Here is an 18,614-nt window from a genome sequence, read left to right as displayed (position 1 = left end):
CACTCCTAAAATAGCCGATAATTATATACTCTGAGCGTGAGAGAAATACTTGATATTTTAACTTCTGTAAAAAAGCTACAGGTATCACCGGAAACTGCAGGACATGCGCAGTAGCCGACGTGGGAACATTAACAATTCCCCACTATTAACTATTTCTGAACCTTATTGCATTGGACAAAAGGTCCAAGAACATCAAATGATCAGTGAGTGGTTGCTGTTAGAACATACCCAGACCAGGTAACAATTGCAAACTCGTATAACATATTTGCGTATTTTCGGGATTTGAACTCTGATTCCATTGTGTAAGGTCGCTTATTGTTACTATGTATGTACTTGTATTTTCAGCAAGTGTGGATCTTAGTATGACTCATTTCGGAGTTTAAGACTTGTATTTGCCATAAAACAAAGAAAATACTTACAACCTTTTAAGACGTCCAAACAATAGATGCTTATCAGAGGACAACCTTTTATGATATAAAATTACTAGCGACCCGCCCCGGCTTCGCACGGGTTAACAAATTATACATAAACCTTCCTCTTGAATCACTCTATCTATTAAAAAAACCGCATCAAAATCCGTTGCGTAGTTTTAAAGATCTAAGCATACAGACAGACAGACAGAGAGCGGAAGCGACTTTGTTTTATACTATGTAGTGATAGTGAAGTTTGTTATCGACCCGACAAGTTCGTTGCAAATTTAGGCTTAATTTAGGCTGTTCTGGGTACTGTGATCATGACTCATGCGATGACTAAAAATAACTTTAAAAGAGTAAAAAGTCACCGAACTGGGTGCTTGTCAGAGACCTTTAGTGATTGCACCACTGGCAGCCTTAATGTTAACCCAAAAACGCTTCAATGGACATAGGTATTCAATTTAATGGATTCTACATATATACCTACAAACCTACATATTTATAGCATTTTTTATTAAAGATATCAGAATAACATTCAAGTCGCTCTGCCGCTGTTAAGTAAGACATTTAGACAAATAAATAAAACTGACGCATAAAGTAGTGCAATTATATCGTACAGCGATTTTAGTTAGTTGAGTTGAGTTGAAGTGCTGATGGCGTTGCATGCCCCTGTAAATTATGTCGTAAAGGTATATGGCCGTATTCAAATTTTAATTATTCGATCTGTTTCTGAGGTCTCTCAGTGTCAAAAGTGGCGTTTTTGGTTGAAGAACTGTCACTTTTGACACTGACAGATCAGAATCATATCGGAAACAGATCGAATAACTAAAATTCGAATACGCCTGCACCCCTAGCACATGATTGGCGCGACAGTATCTCGCGGCGAGATAGACTACCCGTCTGTTTCTAACTATGTTAATAAAAGAGGGACGGGTAGTCTATCTCGCCGCGAGATACTGTCGCGCCAATCATGTGCTAGCTCGGCTTTACTGTTAGTCAAGCACTCTCGTTTGACAAGACAATCCAGGTAATATGTATGTAATAAAATAACTTCAGCCTTAGCAACTTACTTCAGAGTCTTCAGACTATCTTTACGGATATAATAGTCTTTTTTTTATTCATATCCAGGCAATCATCATTCGTTTAAAACTTGTTAAGCAACTGAACTTTTAAAAGAGTGTCTTACTGTTGCATGAACATCCACCTGTCAGTATAATAATTTACGTTATATTCTGCCACATGTCACTCAAGGTTTTCGTATGGTTTTCATCAAGGCCCTACTTGAAACATACTTAAGAGTTCAACGTCGCAAAATATAAAAAAGTCGTAAAACAGTGGCAGACCTTTTAACCTGAAATATGTTTCGGAAGTTCATTTTGTCTGGGCAGTGCCTCGTTTATTGTGTTGTTAAATAATGTTAAGTTAACCACCTTTTAGATGATATTGAAAATTCATTAATTGTACTAGCGACCCGCCCCGGCTTTGCACGGGTTAACAAATTATATATAAACCTTCCTCTTGAATCACTCTATCTATTAAAAAAAACCGTATCAAAATCCGTTGCGTAGTTTTAAAGATCTAAGCATACAGACAGACAGACAGACAGCGTGAAGCGACTTTGTTTTATACTATGTAGTGATTATTAAATTGAAGTCTAATTATTGGTACAGTTTGGCAAGAGTCGCTTGTCAGTGGAGCATCGGCATCGGCACAGAATTCTCTCTACTAACTAGGTACTGTCTTTCTTTTATGCTCCGAGTATTTTAATATAACCCCAAAAAGAGGATTGCGTATAGTATCATCACTACATAGTTTAAACAAAGTCGCTTCCCGCTGTCTGTCTGTCTGTATGCTTAGATCTTTAAAACTACGCAACGGATTTTGATGCGTTTTTTTATTAGATAGAGTGATTTAAGAGAATCAAGAGGTAGGTTTATGTATAATTTGTTAACCCATGCGAAGCCGGGGCGGGTTGCTATAGTTACCTATAAACTCACAGTTTCGGTGGTTTTACCTTTACAATTGTTTGCAATTGCATACTCGTGCCAGTCGTGCATTGCATTGCACCACAAAAACTTTATCAATATGTATAACAACTGACATATGCAAGGTTAACGGTGTATCACGGAGGCTGAACGACTCAGCCCTCAGGCCACAGAAAAAGAAAAAAAAATCGCAACCTGGCCGCCAGCTGCGAATTGGCGCGAAACAGGTTTTCGGTGGTAACAATGGTGACGTCACGTGGTGTTCGATTTCGGTTTAAAAAAAAAGGGCCATTTTGATGGTTTATAATGTTAACGTTAGCTTCGTTTGTTTGGTTTACTTTGGCAGGTGGAATATTTAGCAATGGAAAGCGAGATTGGGAGCAGGATCACTTTTTCATTGTGGATAGTAACTTGAGCCAGTAATATCTTACTTAACCTGGGATGAAAAGATGTAGTTCTCTATGAAAAGGATGTGGCTGAGTGCCAGATATTTATAGACGATGCCCAGATGAAAGCTGACCCCATCTTGTGGGTTACATAGCTAGAAAGGAATAGAGGAGAGAGTTTAATTGACCACTTATATGTATTTGTAGGAAAAAACAGTTACTTATAGATTTTATACGTTTCCGATGGGTTACCGCTCATCTGGAAGAATATTATTTGCCAGAAATGCACTTCGCATAACACGTATCGCAGAAAAACTTTTAGTCTATAATGATATTTTGGCATAAATAATTAAATATATACATACTTGCCATAATAGTCATTTTTCATAATATTCATTTGGCAGAATTTTCTAAGTGTGTAGGTTAAGGTTTTCTGCCAATTAATACTTATTATGCGAAAAGAAATTCTGCCAAACGACATTTCTACCAAGTAAATAAATAACATTATGCAATACAAAAATCAAAATACTTGGCAATGTATTTTTGTCCCACCGTAGTATTCTTTGAATCAGTGTGATTTTATCCTGAGTGCAGCTGCAGACTGCAGATTCATTTGATGCGGCTCTTGTCTCTTCACGTTAGCTAATAGGATGGATCATGTAGGTATGTACATGTACAGTCAGCAATACTATCGCGTAGCACCTTTGCGTACAAACTTCTATGCAGGGGGCACCTTTTATCTGTAGGTGACTGCACATTTAAGAGAGGATTTTGATTTTTGAACGATAAATAATGAACAAAATAATGACGAAAGTTTATGCCCCCTACAACTAAAAAAAACATTCTTAAACTAAAATTGTGTCAAAGTGCAATAATAAGTTCATCACAGTTGTACTATCGATACTAAGTAGGGCATATCTAAGCTCAAAGGATTGGCATCTATCATTTGGGGCATTATCTATGAAAAGGGACCTTATTGTCGATGGCGCTTACGCCGCACAGCGTCACGCGACATTGTACATATTACCATCGGGGGATCGTTAATAATGGCGTAAGCGCCATCGACAATAAGGTCCCTTTTCGTAGATAACGTCACATTTAAGTAATTGGCATCTATTTTTGCAAGAAAATCACCACTGCTGCCTTAAAATAAGGTTGAACCGATGGTTTGGTGCCGACAATAGGATAGTTTACCCTATTTCTTGCCATTGCATATAACTTCACGATTTTCACTGGTGTAGTTAGACAAATATAATATTATAAGTATATGTCTATTAAACTATTGTACTTTAAAACAACACAATAAGTACCCAATGTAGGGTACATTGGCTAGGTGATAGGTATCAACAACACAATACAATAAAACATGTTTTAAGTTTTAATTGAATTTTAGACGATTTCATCTTTAATCTATTAGACTTTAACGCGCTAACGAACTTCAATATTAGTTAAGTACTTTATACTTTTATTTAATGTCTAAAGATGGTGTGATTTCTATCGACTATCATCATAGATAACAAAGTACATATATTGTTTACCTACCATGTTAATTTATGTCACCAAATCTTAGTAGTTAGTGGTAAGTGTTGCGTAAGTTAAAAGTATCGTGTAAGACTGTATTTCAAAGGTATAATGTTAAATAGTTATATTATTATACTACTTCAGAGATAACAGGATCCCATAATTATTATTATATAGCTGAACCGTTAGACATATAGCTAATGTATAACTAGATATGTATAGGATCGGTTAATACCTTCTGTAGCACGCTAACGAGATATAAACTCTAAAATGTAGGTATGCAGGGCTCTAGGATAAATACAGGTACCTAGTTAGCTAGGTATCTAATTGAACGAACAAGAAATGTATCAAATGATTGAGAAGTCATTGTACTTATCACGGGTAGGTAGGTATGCTATAGCAAACGTGTTTTGCCTCATCGATACCTACTGAGCCGGCTTACCTGAGAGTCCGTCCGGACGTGGTTCAGATTATTCACCACTAATCCGTTGTCTGCTGCCATAGGATCCATTCTACAAGCATTATACACTCACAGTTTCAAAAACAAAACACATCGCTGTCCTTCGCAAGTTAACCGACCACACTTTCAATTCAATACCACAGTTGCACTCAAAACTTAACTAGGAATAGTGAATACAACAGACCACTGCCTCCACAGAGTAAGGCTTCACTGGCTTACTTTAAACAAACGAGTTACACCGCCGAGCAATCGATATCACACAAGTTAATGACATTATGAACGCATTATTAACAAAAGTAAACTAAAGCTACAGAGCCAGAGACGTCTGGCCGGGCCTAAGGACGCCAGGCGGCGAAAAGTTTCAACCGTGCGTGATTTCTGGCCGCTTTCAAAACCAAATGGTCATATAAGCTATCAATCTTTGCATACCAGTGTGGTGTGGTGAAACAGACGTTCTCGTCTTGATATATTTCGCGGTAGGAGAGAAAGGGACGGCGTGCGCGCAGGTACTCCGTACCGAAGTGGACGAACAGTATCTACAGGTTTTGCTCTCCCACTATAAGGAGGCATGGCGCGGACTCGGAGAGCCTCGGAGCTTGAAAGTTGCTGTTGAAAAAAAAACATAACAAGCGCATAGTCGCTCGGACGGCTCCTAGACACAGGGGATTTTTTACGATTTAACCTGGCCGTTGGGTACAACGAGATAAAAGGTTCAGATGGTCATCTCTATGAATCATATCGATCGAGACCATCGAGACAGCTTATAATGATTTGATATCGGTCGTTATCTACGCCTACTTGATACCTAATACGAAATAATTTGTCTTAATTTTGGCATTATTTTCCAAATTGGCAGTTAAATGTTTGCTTTTGAAACTTTTGACTGGATTATCAATAGGTATGGTATGAGTGAGTTAAACGTTAAACTGAACGTAATAGTTATTAGGACAGCCAAAGAAGGAAGTTTAATAGTTTTTATAACTAGAAAAGTAGAAGCACAATCATAGAAACGATCGATCCGGCCGATAAATCAAACCGGTCCCAATGCATCTCTGGTGAAGGCCGCGAGAATTTTAACCTCTACATGGGACACTCCCGCGCACAGGGATACACACATACAAACGACACACCACGGGCCCTATTATTCCTACTCGTTGTCAACCGGCCAGCGTTCGATTTAACTAACCAGATTAAGCGTGAGCTCTCCAATAACTTAATCGTTACGGGTCCAGAGAACACTGTTACACTGGTTTTTAAAAAGAAATTCTTGGAAAGTGATAGGAATGAGGACAGAACTGTCAGCTACACGCGCACATGGACATTAAGGGTTATTCTTACCTGGACCATGCCCTCATAATTGGCAGTTTTTTTTCTGTGAAGATGCCAATTGCTATAAATATCAGTATGAATAATTAACAAGTTATGGAGAGGACAGGTGTGGACATATATGCTATTTTAATGAGTAAGTTATTGAGGGCGTTATCATTTAAGTGATAAGAGTAAAGCTAATAATTTGATAAACTTATGTTACCAAGCAAGTAGTTACCTACGTATGTTGTATTTTTGAAGATCAGAGTCTGAACAAGATAATTAAAGACCTCAAAATAACAGTTATTTAAAAAGACAGCTAACATAAAGTACATAATATATGTAATAATATAGGTACTTTAGTGACTACACTGGACTACACTAACTAACCCTTGGAGGATATATAGTTGTATCCTCCAAGAACTAACCAGATACAAACCAGATAGTTTGTCAAAGGACTGCCTCATTTCAAACAAAGACAGAGATAATCATACTATCTTTGTCTTACACTAGTACTAGCACCAAAAAGAAAAGGATGAGTATAGTTTTTTTGTTCTTATTTACTGACAATTTGGTTTGACCAACTATACATGAGTGATATTGGCACAAAGCGAGCTCAAAGGTTTCAAAACACAATGTGCAAACTTCTTGCTGTGAACAGTAATAACTGTGACATTTAAAAGTATCAAACAAAAAAAAACAAACCCAAAAACGTCAAACATTACAGAAAATGTCATGAACAGAAACCAATTAATTTTTGTAGTAACTGTTTCAGCAGTAGCCTCATTCGCGGGCACCATGTGGGATAGCTTCGGGAAACGTCCAGGACCATAAACATTGAACATCATTATGGTGAGAATATTCATACAATTATGTCTTTAACACTAACCTTGACATACTCTGCTATATTTAGGGGTAACGCTAAGAACAAGAACACAATATTTCTTCTTGAAGCTAAGGTAAGTGATATCGTTATTGGCGTAAATGTTACCCCGACAGCGTAATTGTATAGCGTTCTCCCGACGTTGGTCTGTTTACTGTGTACTGTCTGTGACATTACCACCATATGTCAGATGACAGTAGGCTACCTGAGTGGCTACCTGCCTCGTGTTTATTAACCTCTTGTTTGTGGGCTTTTTCTAAAATAAATATCGAAAACCCGATTCTTTCAAATCTGGACATTCTTGGGCTCATTCTACTCAGAATCGACAGCACTCCTACCATTAAAAAAAGATGTCCCAAAATGTCCATTCCATTACGTCACGTTTTTAGTATGAGAAAATTAGTGGAATGTACAATTTTCATACAAAATTTTGGGACAATTTTTTTTATCATCAGGATTGAATATGCTAGTGATTCTGAGTTGAAAGAACCCAAAAACACCAGGATCTGGAAGAATCGGGTTTTCAATATTTATTTTAGAAAACGCCCTTGTATGTGATAAGATGATAACGATCCTAACCCATTCCTAACCAAATTGTTAGTCATTTTTTCATTGTTTTCGAGATTTTTTTTTCTCTGTACAGCACAAGCCAGGTTAAAATTAAACCCACGATTTTTGACCAACACACCCGTATGGAAGGTTAATACTTATATCATGAATCAGAGCGACATCGATACGATAGTTTCACAATAATTAGGCTGCGCTGCAGTTAGAGAACCTTATTAAATCAGTCATTAACAGCAACGTGTTGTACTGTAACGTCTGTAACGTTAAACACTCCTTACTCGTGTACGTATTTTGTTAATATGCAAACCTAACCTTAAGAACTGCTAAACCATTATTTTTCAGGCCCAGAATGTCTTCTATCGCTGATATTCAAATCTTCAATAACTACCATAATGAGCCACATAAAATGCAAAATAGAACCATGATCCATCAAAAATAGTAGTGTTTCCAAGTTGCTCCAATTTTCTAAAAATCAACACCATGCATCCCTACAAACTAGACTGCATCAAGCCAACGCGCCTCTGGCATTTGACTGGCAAGAAGCACTTTTGGGGCATTCTCAAGGATCGGTATGGTGCCGTCAAGCATACCCATGAGCCTTTAGAACGCAAAGACGCATTTACCCTACTAAATATCTCCTTGCTTGCAGCTACAGGGTTCTTATATTTATACGGGAGGTTCTCCCCTAAGGCTAAACCCCCGGAGAAAGAGTGCAGCCCAGACAAGCGTCCTGTGGTGCCTTGTCCAAAAAAATATCCGTGCAATAACTAATAGATCCTTCATGACGAATAATTCTAGATAAAATACACAAAAAGAACTATGGTTATAAAACTTATAAATTAAAGTTTTAAAATTATACCCTCTTGTTTAATTTATAAATTTGAGCCCTTTGGACCCACAGAGCGCCTAAAGTCGTTATAAGTAAAAGTAAGTCGTTCCCAGAGCGCCAAGAACGTTTCTAAGTGTTATCATAGAGAAATATAGTAAGACGAATAGACGTTATAGACCAAACGTTATATGCAAAAACAAGATAACTGCTTAGAGCGGTTGACACTTTTTTAAGAACATTGTTAATCGTTTCAGGTGACAACCAGTGTAGTCAGTTATGTGGTTTTTGTAAACATCCCTTCAATTTTTGTACTTTATAAGATCTTAGAAACCCTTTTCCAACCATAGTACGATTTAAATAATTAAATAAATAAACAATTTATTCGTTGCGTACTTATTAAAAAACGCATTATCTATGCAAAAAGCTACGTTGTCTGTGACAATGACAACTGACGCTTTTTTTTGATCTGTCAAAAGGACGTTTAAACCATAAAACTAAATTATTTATCCAAAATATTATACTGTTTGAAGTCAAATGGAAACTAAACACCCAGATAGCCAATTTAACAGATATGGATAGGAAGGATCAGTTAAAACTACTTTGTCTGGCGGTTTCTATGACTACTGGGATCGCATGGTCGTACGGGGCGTTCACAAAGATTACACCTCCAGAGAGAACAGTATCACACAGGAAAACACAGTCACTACCAATTCAGTCACATTTCAAAGATGAAAGAAGGATACTTCATTTGAAAGATTCTGCCGAGCTTCCAAGAAGAGACGAGGAGATCAGTTCAGCGGATGCCAAGTGTTCTATGAATGTTTAGGTATCCTTGAATATATATGTAGATTGTTATAATTATAAAAAAAGAAATCTTTATTGCATTATCATTAAGATAATATAAGTATAATTGCTATGAGCTAAAGAAAATTATTGTTTTGGCTTAGGCAGAGTATCGTTGCATTTCATGTTCCAAAAATATTTACTGAACAGGAGTACCTATGCCTGTGGCTAGGTACTGAAATATATGTCAATATCATGATGGAATATAATTGCAACAATTTTTGTAGAACTTTTATGTAATTTTAAATTTAGATGTTCCCTTTTAGATGTTATCAATGTAAATAAAGTAAAAACGATCCTGCCATAAATAAAACTTAATGAAACTCAAGTTGTATTATATCTTTTCACAATTTTTGAAAGCCTAGTTTAAACCATGCAGTGGTAATATTTTTTCTTAGTCCCGATGTTTAAGGAAATTAAGTTAGTGCACGAGTTCTGCTGGGGGTTTTGGGCAGACAAAGCTGCGCGCCGCGCCTTGCACCGATCATAGGGTATACCTAAAAGTAGTAGCGGATTTGCAGTGTTGGCCGCCCTAGGCCCCAGCCCCAGGCCCAGTAGTAACTACTAGCCGCCCCTTTCTCAACACGCATCATATAGACTGCCGCCTAAGCTTGCTGCCGCCACATATCTAGCCGCCCTAGGCCCGGACCTACTGTGCCTTAGGGCTAATCCGCCATTGCCTAAAAGGCAAACCAGGTTAGCCAGGTTTCCTATTCCTCAAAGCCGGAATGTAGGTAGGATTGCTGCTGCAGATTGTTGCGAAAAGTTTTCAAAATGTTGGAAAACTTCTCGGAACTTTCAGAAAAAAAATACAATAGAGGAAGTTTTCATTTACATCTAATTGCAGCATCAATCATGCCGGTAAAACTAACACGGGCCAAAACTTAGTGGTACCTATGTCAGGAGGCTATTCGAAGCTAGGGCAAGTTTTTTTTTGTCTTCCTGCTGATTTTATGTTATTTTACCATTCACCATCCGCCTCTAATCCGTACGATATCTAAATTCGCGTATTTATCTGCGTACAGCGTTAACATATTGACGCAGGCTGGGATACTGACACTGTACGATAACGATAATACTATAAAAGGGGTGTCTGTTCCAGCTGATAACGGTCAGCTGGCTTAGGCATTTGTTCGGTTAATTATGATTGGTAGGTATTTTGTAGATACATTCCACGACTCTTCTCTTTCCGAACAGACTCTAACAGCCCCTCACCCTAGGCGCATTATGCACATAAATATCTGGGTGACCGAGCTTCGCTCGGAAAACATATAAAAACTCGAAAATGTGCGTTTTCACAGAGATAAGACCTAGCTAGATAGTTTCTTCGCCCCCGAAAACCCCCGTATAGCAAATTTCATCGAAATCGTTAGAGCCGTTTCCGAGATCCCGAAATATATATATATATATATGTATATATGTGTATATATATATATATATGTATATATGTGTATATATATATATATATATGTATATATATATATATATATAAATAAATGAATAAATAAACAAGAATTGCTCGTTTAAAGGGATTAGATTAGATACTGTTTCTGTTATAGTACTTATTAGTTGCTTATTAGTCTCTAATATCGTAACCTTTTGAATATCTATGGAATGAAATATGACACCATATGACACTAAATGGATTAAAAAAAGTATTTGTCACGACTACCACGTTAAATAAATAAAAAAAATTAAAAAAACAATTTAGCCAAATAATGGGGCTAATTAAAATCCCTCAGTGACAAAGTACATAAATTGATAGAAAGTGGGCCTGAAATTACAGTATTTGACTATGCGTAGGGGGTCAAAATTACTGTTTGATGTAGCTGTATTTTCTGCGTCTTTTTACACTTCTTATCATCTTTTCTCTTACTTAATTGAAAAATATCGGCCTAATAATATAATAATAGAGAAATTAAAGAGAGACTCTTGACTTGAAGAGCTCAGTATGTTTAAGGTAAGATCTTTGTATCATTTCTTTAAAAGTTATAGCAACAAACGATTGATATTTAGGTATAGATGGATGCCAAGTACTTACCTTTACTACTAAAACCAGTGCGTAATCTTTAATCATTGCAAATTTGCAATGTTACTTTACTTTCTTATAATCTTACAAGTTGATGAACACCTATTAACTCCCTTGAGGTTGCAAATAATAATGAAGTAACCTACCTAGGTACCTATATTTATAAGTTGGTAACTACAGTATCATAAAGTCGATTTCTCAATTTTTTTATGAAATAAGAGAATAGTTATCCATTTGCTTAACATTCGTAACTTACCTTATCTCTTTTCCGTCTCTTCCTTCCAGGATAGGTGTTAAGCGGCGGCGGTGGAGGAATGTGATAAAAGTAAGGCGGCGTGTAGAGAACATCCTCGAGACCCGCTACAGGCGTGGTCCTAGAAGGAGCCAAGGATCTCACAGTCCCGTACATACTCCGGTTTCGATTATACATCATAGCACAATCACTGGCTCAATAACCATAAATCCAAGCACGGTTTAAAAAGAAAAAAGCGCGCGCGAACTTCCAAAATGGCGCACCATTCCGCGTTGCGACAATGTAGAACTTATTTTTATCCTACTCAAAAATAAGCCACTATTGTATCAATTTTGTGTGACAAGGTTTCTAATAAATATTTACTAATATTTTAAATTAGGACCCTGACAATGCGAGCGGGCGTTCTTGCTAAAAGCCGTACTGAAATGCGTATCCTCTCCGCCAGATACAATCACGCACCACGCACGCTGCACATTTCATTATCATAGTTTATCTGCTTTTTCCAATAGGCTACGTGGAGCGAGACGTATCGACATTGCTGTGTTTGAAAATGGGTAAAAAAACATGCACACGCAGCGCCACACGCCGATACACATGAGCGATTTTAAAAAGTTTGTCATAGCATTTTGTCGCTTGCATCGGAGGATGCAACTGTCATTGTCATTGTAATGGGGGCATTCTACAGGTGATTGAATTGCCGGCTAGCATTTCAACACTGCGTAGCAGCTACAAGCAAATCTCAGACAACCTCGGTACTTGTAGGTACCTACGCAAGCATCAGGTTTGCTAGACGGAAAACGATCCCGATACAGGTGTCACCAGCGATGTCGGGTGATGGCAGCAACAGCTGAAGCGTTTGCAGTGTTAGGTAGGTACGTCCAATTTAGAGCGATGTTGGCTGCTATCAACAAAAAGCTGCTGTAACTAATATAATTTCGCAAAATTTGTTTTAATAAAATATAGGTAGGTAGATAGATAAAACATACAAAAAAAAATTTTTTCGGGATGAATGAGTTTACCAAAATGTATGAAAAATACCGACCTGCATACCTACATATCTGTAACATATCCAAAAGCTTGTGAGACCTGTAGCGCCATCTGACGATAAAATCACGCATCAAAAAGCAAGCAACTAAGCTCATCGCTACCATCTTTGGCTACCATTCGCTCTCGACCTTACTCAAAGCTTTCACATTGCCGCCATAGATGGCGCAACGTGTATATCCATTATACTACTATTATATTATACTACTCTTTGATCCATGGCCCCATGGCCCCAGCTTACTTAGAAACTAATAACAATAAGCTCTATGGATTAGTGTTAAAATGTCAAATGTCAATTTGCAAAATATTGTCAAACATGGGGGTGCAACGGAAAAAGGCTTTAGAGTGTTTAAAATGTAAATAATTCCACAACACCAGTATCCGGTCTGGCCATCCTGTCCAGATTAAAACCACATACATTTCTGAACAGACCCCACAGCACAAAATGCCGACCGGTACTGGTTTAGCTAAAGCTTTCTTCTCGTTGTTATCTAACAAAGTATACTGCAGCACTTCCATAGGTAGGGACAACGGTTTCGGGCACAACTACATTTGGGCGAGTTCTTTAGAATCTGGTATACAGCTAGCATCCCGCCATAAGAAACCCATGATGGTCATCATACACAAGTCTTGGTGTACCGCGTGCAAAAATCTGAAGCCAAAGTTCGCTAATTGCCCTGAAATTCAGTCGTTGAGCAGAAAGTTCGTTATGGTTAATTTAATAGATGATGAGGAACCCGATAACAATGCTTATGCTCCAGATGGTACTTACATACCCAGGTAAGAAGATTTAAAGCTCAATTATGGTTTCAAATATGATCAGAAGTAGGTAATATAGGTTACCTATTTATACAAATCTTGCTGCTCAACTGGCTTATTTTGATTTGATTTTGCCTTTAAATATACAACCCTTTGATGTTTGACAATATCCAGGCCAGTTCACTGTACTTAGGATTAATAGTAGGGTAAAGATAAAAAAATCCTGATGTTTGTTTGGCTATTTCTAGTCTCGTTCACTTTCGATGGGAAAGGTAAAAGCTAATCGTATAGGTTGCGCTGTTCCTCATTTTCTACATAAAAAGAGACAATCGTCGATATCTGTAACTTTTTACGAGTGTGTAAAAAAATTGACAAACGATTATACAATCATATTATTATATTGACAAACGAATAATCGTTTGTATAAACAAACGATTATAATTCATAGTTGTCTTCTCCATTAAATTATCAACTCGCCCGCTGTTTCCACGTTTTAATTACAAATTGTAAAAACTTTTGTGCGCTCACTAATAACACCTTTTTCCTCATAGGATCCTATTTATGTCACCGACAGGCAAAATAGACAAAGAAATCTACAACGAGGACGGCAGTAGTCAGCACAAGTTTTTCTACAGCCGACCGGAGCAAATCGCCAAGTCCATGAGGAAGGTCCTCGAAAAGTATCATCTCGAGAAGTTCGATGTATGAAGCACCTTTATGAAAATACTGGTATTACTGATTTGAATTCCGAATATGGAAATGTGACTCTTTTCAGTGATTGGATGGGCGAGGCACCAGTAACGTCTGCGTCTCCGAATTTGAATCACCTACTTTTTACCACGCTTCGGTAACTGAAACTTGCATACGAAACGAAAATTTGAGACATTGACGTAAATAAAATAAGTCAAACATATGTAACGTGGCTCAATTTTAATGCTCCTCCTATAGGTAATTACTTTAGTACCTACTTAAGTACACATTACAGTGATTATGATATTTATGATCTGAAATACTACGTAAGTACCTACTTGGTATGGTTAGGATCTATGGTTGTAAATCATACAACGCACAGTACCGTATACACTATACATGTATATGGTGACATAATTTATTACCTAATGGTCATTAATTATTCATCAATTCATTATTGATTAATAGATATCATAAGGGTTAGCATAGGTATAGTCAGCTGCAGAGAAAAGGTACCCACCTCAGCATATAAGCTTGAATGCAAAGGTGCTAAGCGAATAGTATTGCTGACTGTACATACTATTGTTAATAAAAACTTGTCGGAAGAGTTATTGTGCGCTAGAGTGATAAAACCAAAAGGGCTAGTGGTCGAAGTACTCAAAGTACAGTCGCCATCAGATATAAAATATATCTGGGAAAGGTATCAAGGTGCTCCCAATTGTCTATTTTAAACACGCTTCTTTTGACAATTGCGTCATTTCATGATTTTTAAGCGGAGAAAAACAGAAAAAGACTTACATCTTCGACAACAGGCTCGACGTACATTTCCATGGTGTTGTTGAGCGGCGGCAGCGGCGCGGGCGCCGGCGACGCGGCCATCGACGAGCGCCTCGACGTGTTGCACGAGCATTGCGACACCGAGCGGCGGGATCGGGGAGATTCTCTGGGAACAAGGGAAGGTAAGCTTTAAAATGTTTTTTTGTTCCTTCTTTTGCTAGTATTGGCTTCCTATTGCGGCGTAATTCGGGAGGATTCTGATTAGTAGTATTATGGATATGATTTTTGGATGATTTTAGAGGGGAGGGGGGGGGGGACAAAAATCGTCAAAAATAGATGACGTAATTTATGAACAGCCCCCAAAGCAGTAGGCCTAGCAAATTATTAGCACACCAATCATGTGCTAGCCCGGCTGTTTACCTTTAGAACACTGATGAGATGACGCCTGACGCCTGAAGCCGTTACGAAATGTCGTGTCGTGGAACTATCTCCGACAACGAGGTACATTATTGAGACACATTGAAACAAAAAGAAGTACCTAAATACATATAGATTTACTTGTTGCTCCCTTCCTTTTGTTTTACACTTACAATTTCTAGGTGCCACGTTATTTAAATTATGATTTGACTGGTGCAAGTGCACGAAAACCAGCCATGAAAACGAAATTCTTAGTGGTTGATTTATTCAGGTGGTCATTGGTTTTATAAGCTATAACTATGTTAGGCACCTACTAAGAAATGTACATACCTACTTACCATATAATACCTACCTCTACCTACCATAGTTAGATAGGTACCTATCTATAGTACATTTCTTATCTAGACCACCAACGCTGTCTCCAGTTGTACCTACTGGCGAGTTGATATTGAAAAGCGCGCGACTATTACCTTTGGTATTTATAGGTTTGTATATTTTTCTTTCATATAATTATTCTATATAAATATGTATCTATATCTATTTACCTTCTTCTTCTCCTACACACGTGGCTGGACGCTCGGTCGCACCTGCATCGCATTGGCACGAAATACCCCAGCTGAGGCAACGGGCCGGGCTCAGAGTCCGTGGAGTCGCTCCACTCTGGCTGGCTGAATGGCTCAACATCCATGACCGCCGGCATTTTAGACGAGACAAAAATGTCTCTGGATTTTCGGCGGGAAGCACTGGCCTCTTATTTTTTTTAAGTTTCTTTTTCGTCAATGTTTATTTCGGTTTTGTCATTTATGTTGGTATAACCGGACACTTTCACTCATTTTGCACATTTAACACCTTCGTACATTACTTTTTATTTTTGTATTTTACAGTCACGTTCGGAGCTAAGCGCTTCTGTAAAAGTATTAACCTCAATTTTGTTTGGGTTGTAAACACGACGAAAAAAGATATGAGTTACAAATCTAGGTGCGTCTAGCGGCAATTAGATTTAAAGGAGATAAGATAAAATATTATTTAATTAGGTGAGCAAGTGCCACCAAGTGAATCAGTTATCGAAATATTTAGGGAAGCAGAAAAAAATATCGACAGAGAGGTTCCCAAAACGGAGCCGAGACCAAAATTATGACATGACACGATACATTCTAATTATTATGATGATATAATACTTACGTTTATTCAAGACAAGTCTCTTTTTATTGCTACGCTTTTTACAGTTGGTAGGTATTTGAATGGCAATAAGAAGCATTAACAGCGTGTGTTGACACTTCGTACGTGTTGTGAGTATTTTGTATTTGTTATCTGTACCTAACAACTATTTCGTTTTGGCCCAGGACCAACTAAAGTTTCCAACTAGATTCATAACATGTTTTTTTACAGTAAAATGGAACGTTAAACTGTAGGAGAATACACAATACAGTACCGTATTTGTATATGAAATACGTACATAATCGCTTAAGTCCTGTTTAGTTGTTTCACCCTTTTCATAAACTAGGCATTTTTTATCGTGAACCTTGCAACCCGCGTCCTTTATCGAATTAAGTTATCGATATCATTATAATAAATGAATTTGTGTTCTGCACTAGTACCTAATACCTATCTCAATTCTTTATGATAGCCTGATAGGTGACAAAATTATTCTTATCGGTCACAAGTTTCGAATTATGCTCGTTTGTAGAATATATAGATACTGTGAGGTACTAGTAACACTTACATAAACGAACAGTCCCATTATACATAAGACGAGACAAAATGCAATTTCAATATCAAATTATCAATGCGCCACACTCACACGCTCGCTACAGCGGCTACAGACTTCATATTGGAATTATATCTTACGTATTTCAGGTTTCAGAATAAGCTCCTTGAATAGGCATTGTCCATACTTATATTGCTATTTTTCAAATTGTATAAATTCGTATTTCAATTCTGTATGTATTTTAGGGGTTTACTGAGACTTATCATTTCTGTTCCTGACAATAATTGAGAACTAATACGAGTAGGTAGGTACAGGTACTAACAAACGCTCTTTTGCATGCCAAATTTGATAATATTCATAGTAGTAAAATATGAGTAGTTTAATGAGATCTTTACTACCAGGTACTAACATCACCCAATCGCTCTAAGTCTAAATTCCCTACCCAACATCAATTTAATCGCAAGAAAGTTATACCCGCTACCTGATCCCGAGGAAAGTCCTCAAGGGTTCGTATTTGTTAAAAAACCGATCGTGAAGGAATGCACATTCCTCGGGCCCACGGGCCCCGTGACGCACAAAGGGACCGACGCTAATGTGATTATGAATGAACTTTTTACTTTTTTACTCGTAAATGATAGTCTATGGCGCTACGACTACAATGTATGGTTGTGAATAAGTATAAAACATAAGTAGCGATGGCGGTGACTTTGTGGCAGAGATTTTTGGCTTAACTAATGTTATGTTAGTAGAGATGAGCTTCTAGAAACATACTTAAGTGCTCAAATAAAGTATTTTGGTGGATTAAGCTATTAAAGGGGCTTGTATTTTGGAAGCTTTTCTTTCTTCCTTTCGTCTTTCTTTTAATAAATAACTGCTAGGATGTAGGGGGGCAGCGTCAGACTTGACTGTACATTTCTCCAGAATTTTATTATTATGTCGTCCACAAGTTTAATAAGCAACATTTTTTCTACCACTACCTAAATCTAATGCAAAGTCTCTTAGTCAAGATAGTCTCTTACTTTAAATTGTAATTAGCCAATGAGTCGATTATGTATCCTGTCGCGTACTTTCTGCGTACGCACTAAACTAACAACTTATTTTAAGTTACAAAATGTGAATTCCTCAAACTATCCAAAGCAATGTAGCTCATACGGCACTTGGTATAATGTCGATTTTTCTCTAGTTTACTACTACTTCTAAGCTTAAACTATTCAGTGTGTCCTATTCGTATTCAGTGGAGTCTACGGCGTCTATTTTGAATAGTTGACACATCGCATTTAAAGCAGTAACCGTCCGTAACTTCCTTTTGTGGCTATGAAAGCTTTGAATGGCTATTTTAGGAGCAGTCTAGACGATGACAACCCTTAACGAGCGGCCAAGGGCTATCCTATTTTACCTGTTTGTTTACAATGCTTTTTATCACTTCGCTCGTTTCAACTGTTTCAAGAGCAAGCATACGGGTGGCCCAAGTATGGTACTGTTTATCATTTATCGATGTAGATAAACAATAGCGAGAAATGTGTGTCAGAAAGTGACAGATAAATAATTTATTCACAATCTTGAAGGATTAAAATGCAACTACATCTTAGATAATATTATGTATGTTTAGTTGAAAAGACTAAAATGTAACTACGCGCTTTAAAAGTAATTCTAATGTTATAATAGGTAGTTAAATAGTAAATATCAAGAAGTAAATAAAACATTACATATAGGTAAGTATATTATATCATATATATCTCACA

General features: G+C 37.4%; 2 protein-coding genes and 1 long non-coding RNA gene across 13 annotated transcripts in view; 2 read left to right on the top strand and 1 right to left on the bottom strand.

Annotated features, from left to right (window-relative positions):
• The window catches only part of LOC134660614 (tight junction protein ZO-3-like), a 140,012-nt gene that overhangs the window by 72,066 nt on the left and 49,332 nt on the right, over positions 1 to 18,614 (bottom strand). For 8 of the 10 annotated variants that reach the window (XR_010097910.1, XM_063516416.1, XM_063516484.1 and 5 more), the window contains exon 3: positions 14,769 to 14,913. Coding sequence is in view for 9 of the 10 variants with exons in the window: in XM_063516416.1 (XP_063372486.1) it covers positions 14,769 to 14,913 (145 nt within the window). In the remaining variant the exon portion in view is untranslated. Of the gene's footprint in view, positions 1 to 4,747; positions 5,127 to 14,768; positions 14,914 to 15,709; positions 15,932 to 18,614 lie in introns of those variants that run through there. The other 2 variants (XM_063516756.1, XM_063516909.1) reach the window with 2 other exon arrangements.
• On the top strand, positions 6,802 to 8,327 carry LOC134652711 (uncharacterized). Its single transcript, XR_010097208.1, has 2 exons — positions 6,802 to 6,925; positions 7,866 to 8,327. It is a non-coding gene; the product is annotated as an uncharacterized LOC134652711 (long non-coding RNA).
• Positions 12,752 to 14,193, top strand: LOC134652694 (thioredoxin domain-containing protein 12-like). 2 transcript variants are annotated; one of them, XM_063507867.1, is made up of 3 exons: positions 12,752 to 13,301; positions 13,832 to 13,982; positions 14,056 to 14,193. In XM_063507867.1, the coding sequence occupies exons 1-3, from the start codon at positions 12,967 to 12,969 to the stop codon at positions 14,056 to 14,058; spliced, it is 489 nt and encodes a 162-aa protein (XP_063363937.1). In that variant the 5' UTR covers positions 12,752 to 12,966; the 3' UTR covers positions 14,059 to 14,193. The 2 variants fall into 2 exon arrangements, with proteins under 2 accessions (XP_063363937.1, XP_063363929.1); XM_063507859.1 differs by having other exon boundaries at positions 13,832 to 14,185.

Source organism: Cydia amplana, chromosome 1 (assembly GCF_948474715.1).
Source record: "Cydia amplana chromosome 1, ilCydAmpl1.1, whole genome shotgun sequence".
In the NCBI taxonomy this organism is placed as follows: Eukaryota; Metazoa; Arthropoda; class Insecta; order Lepidoptera; family Tortricidae; genus Cydia; species Cydia amplana.
Note: the sequence above shows the minus strand (reverse complement) of the source record. Positions and strands in the feature narration are given on the sequence as shown.

Excerpts from the sequence above, each read along its gene's own strand:
- LOC134652694 (XM_063507859.1), top strand. The coding sequence starts at position 12,967 with ATGCCGACCGGTACTGGTTTAGCTAAAGCTTTCTTCTCGTTGTTATCT. Across the intron at positions 13,302-13,831 it reads GATGGTACTTACATACCCAG|GATCCTATTTATGTCACCGA; the intron begins GTAAGAAGATTT and ends TTTTCCTCATAG.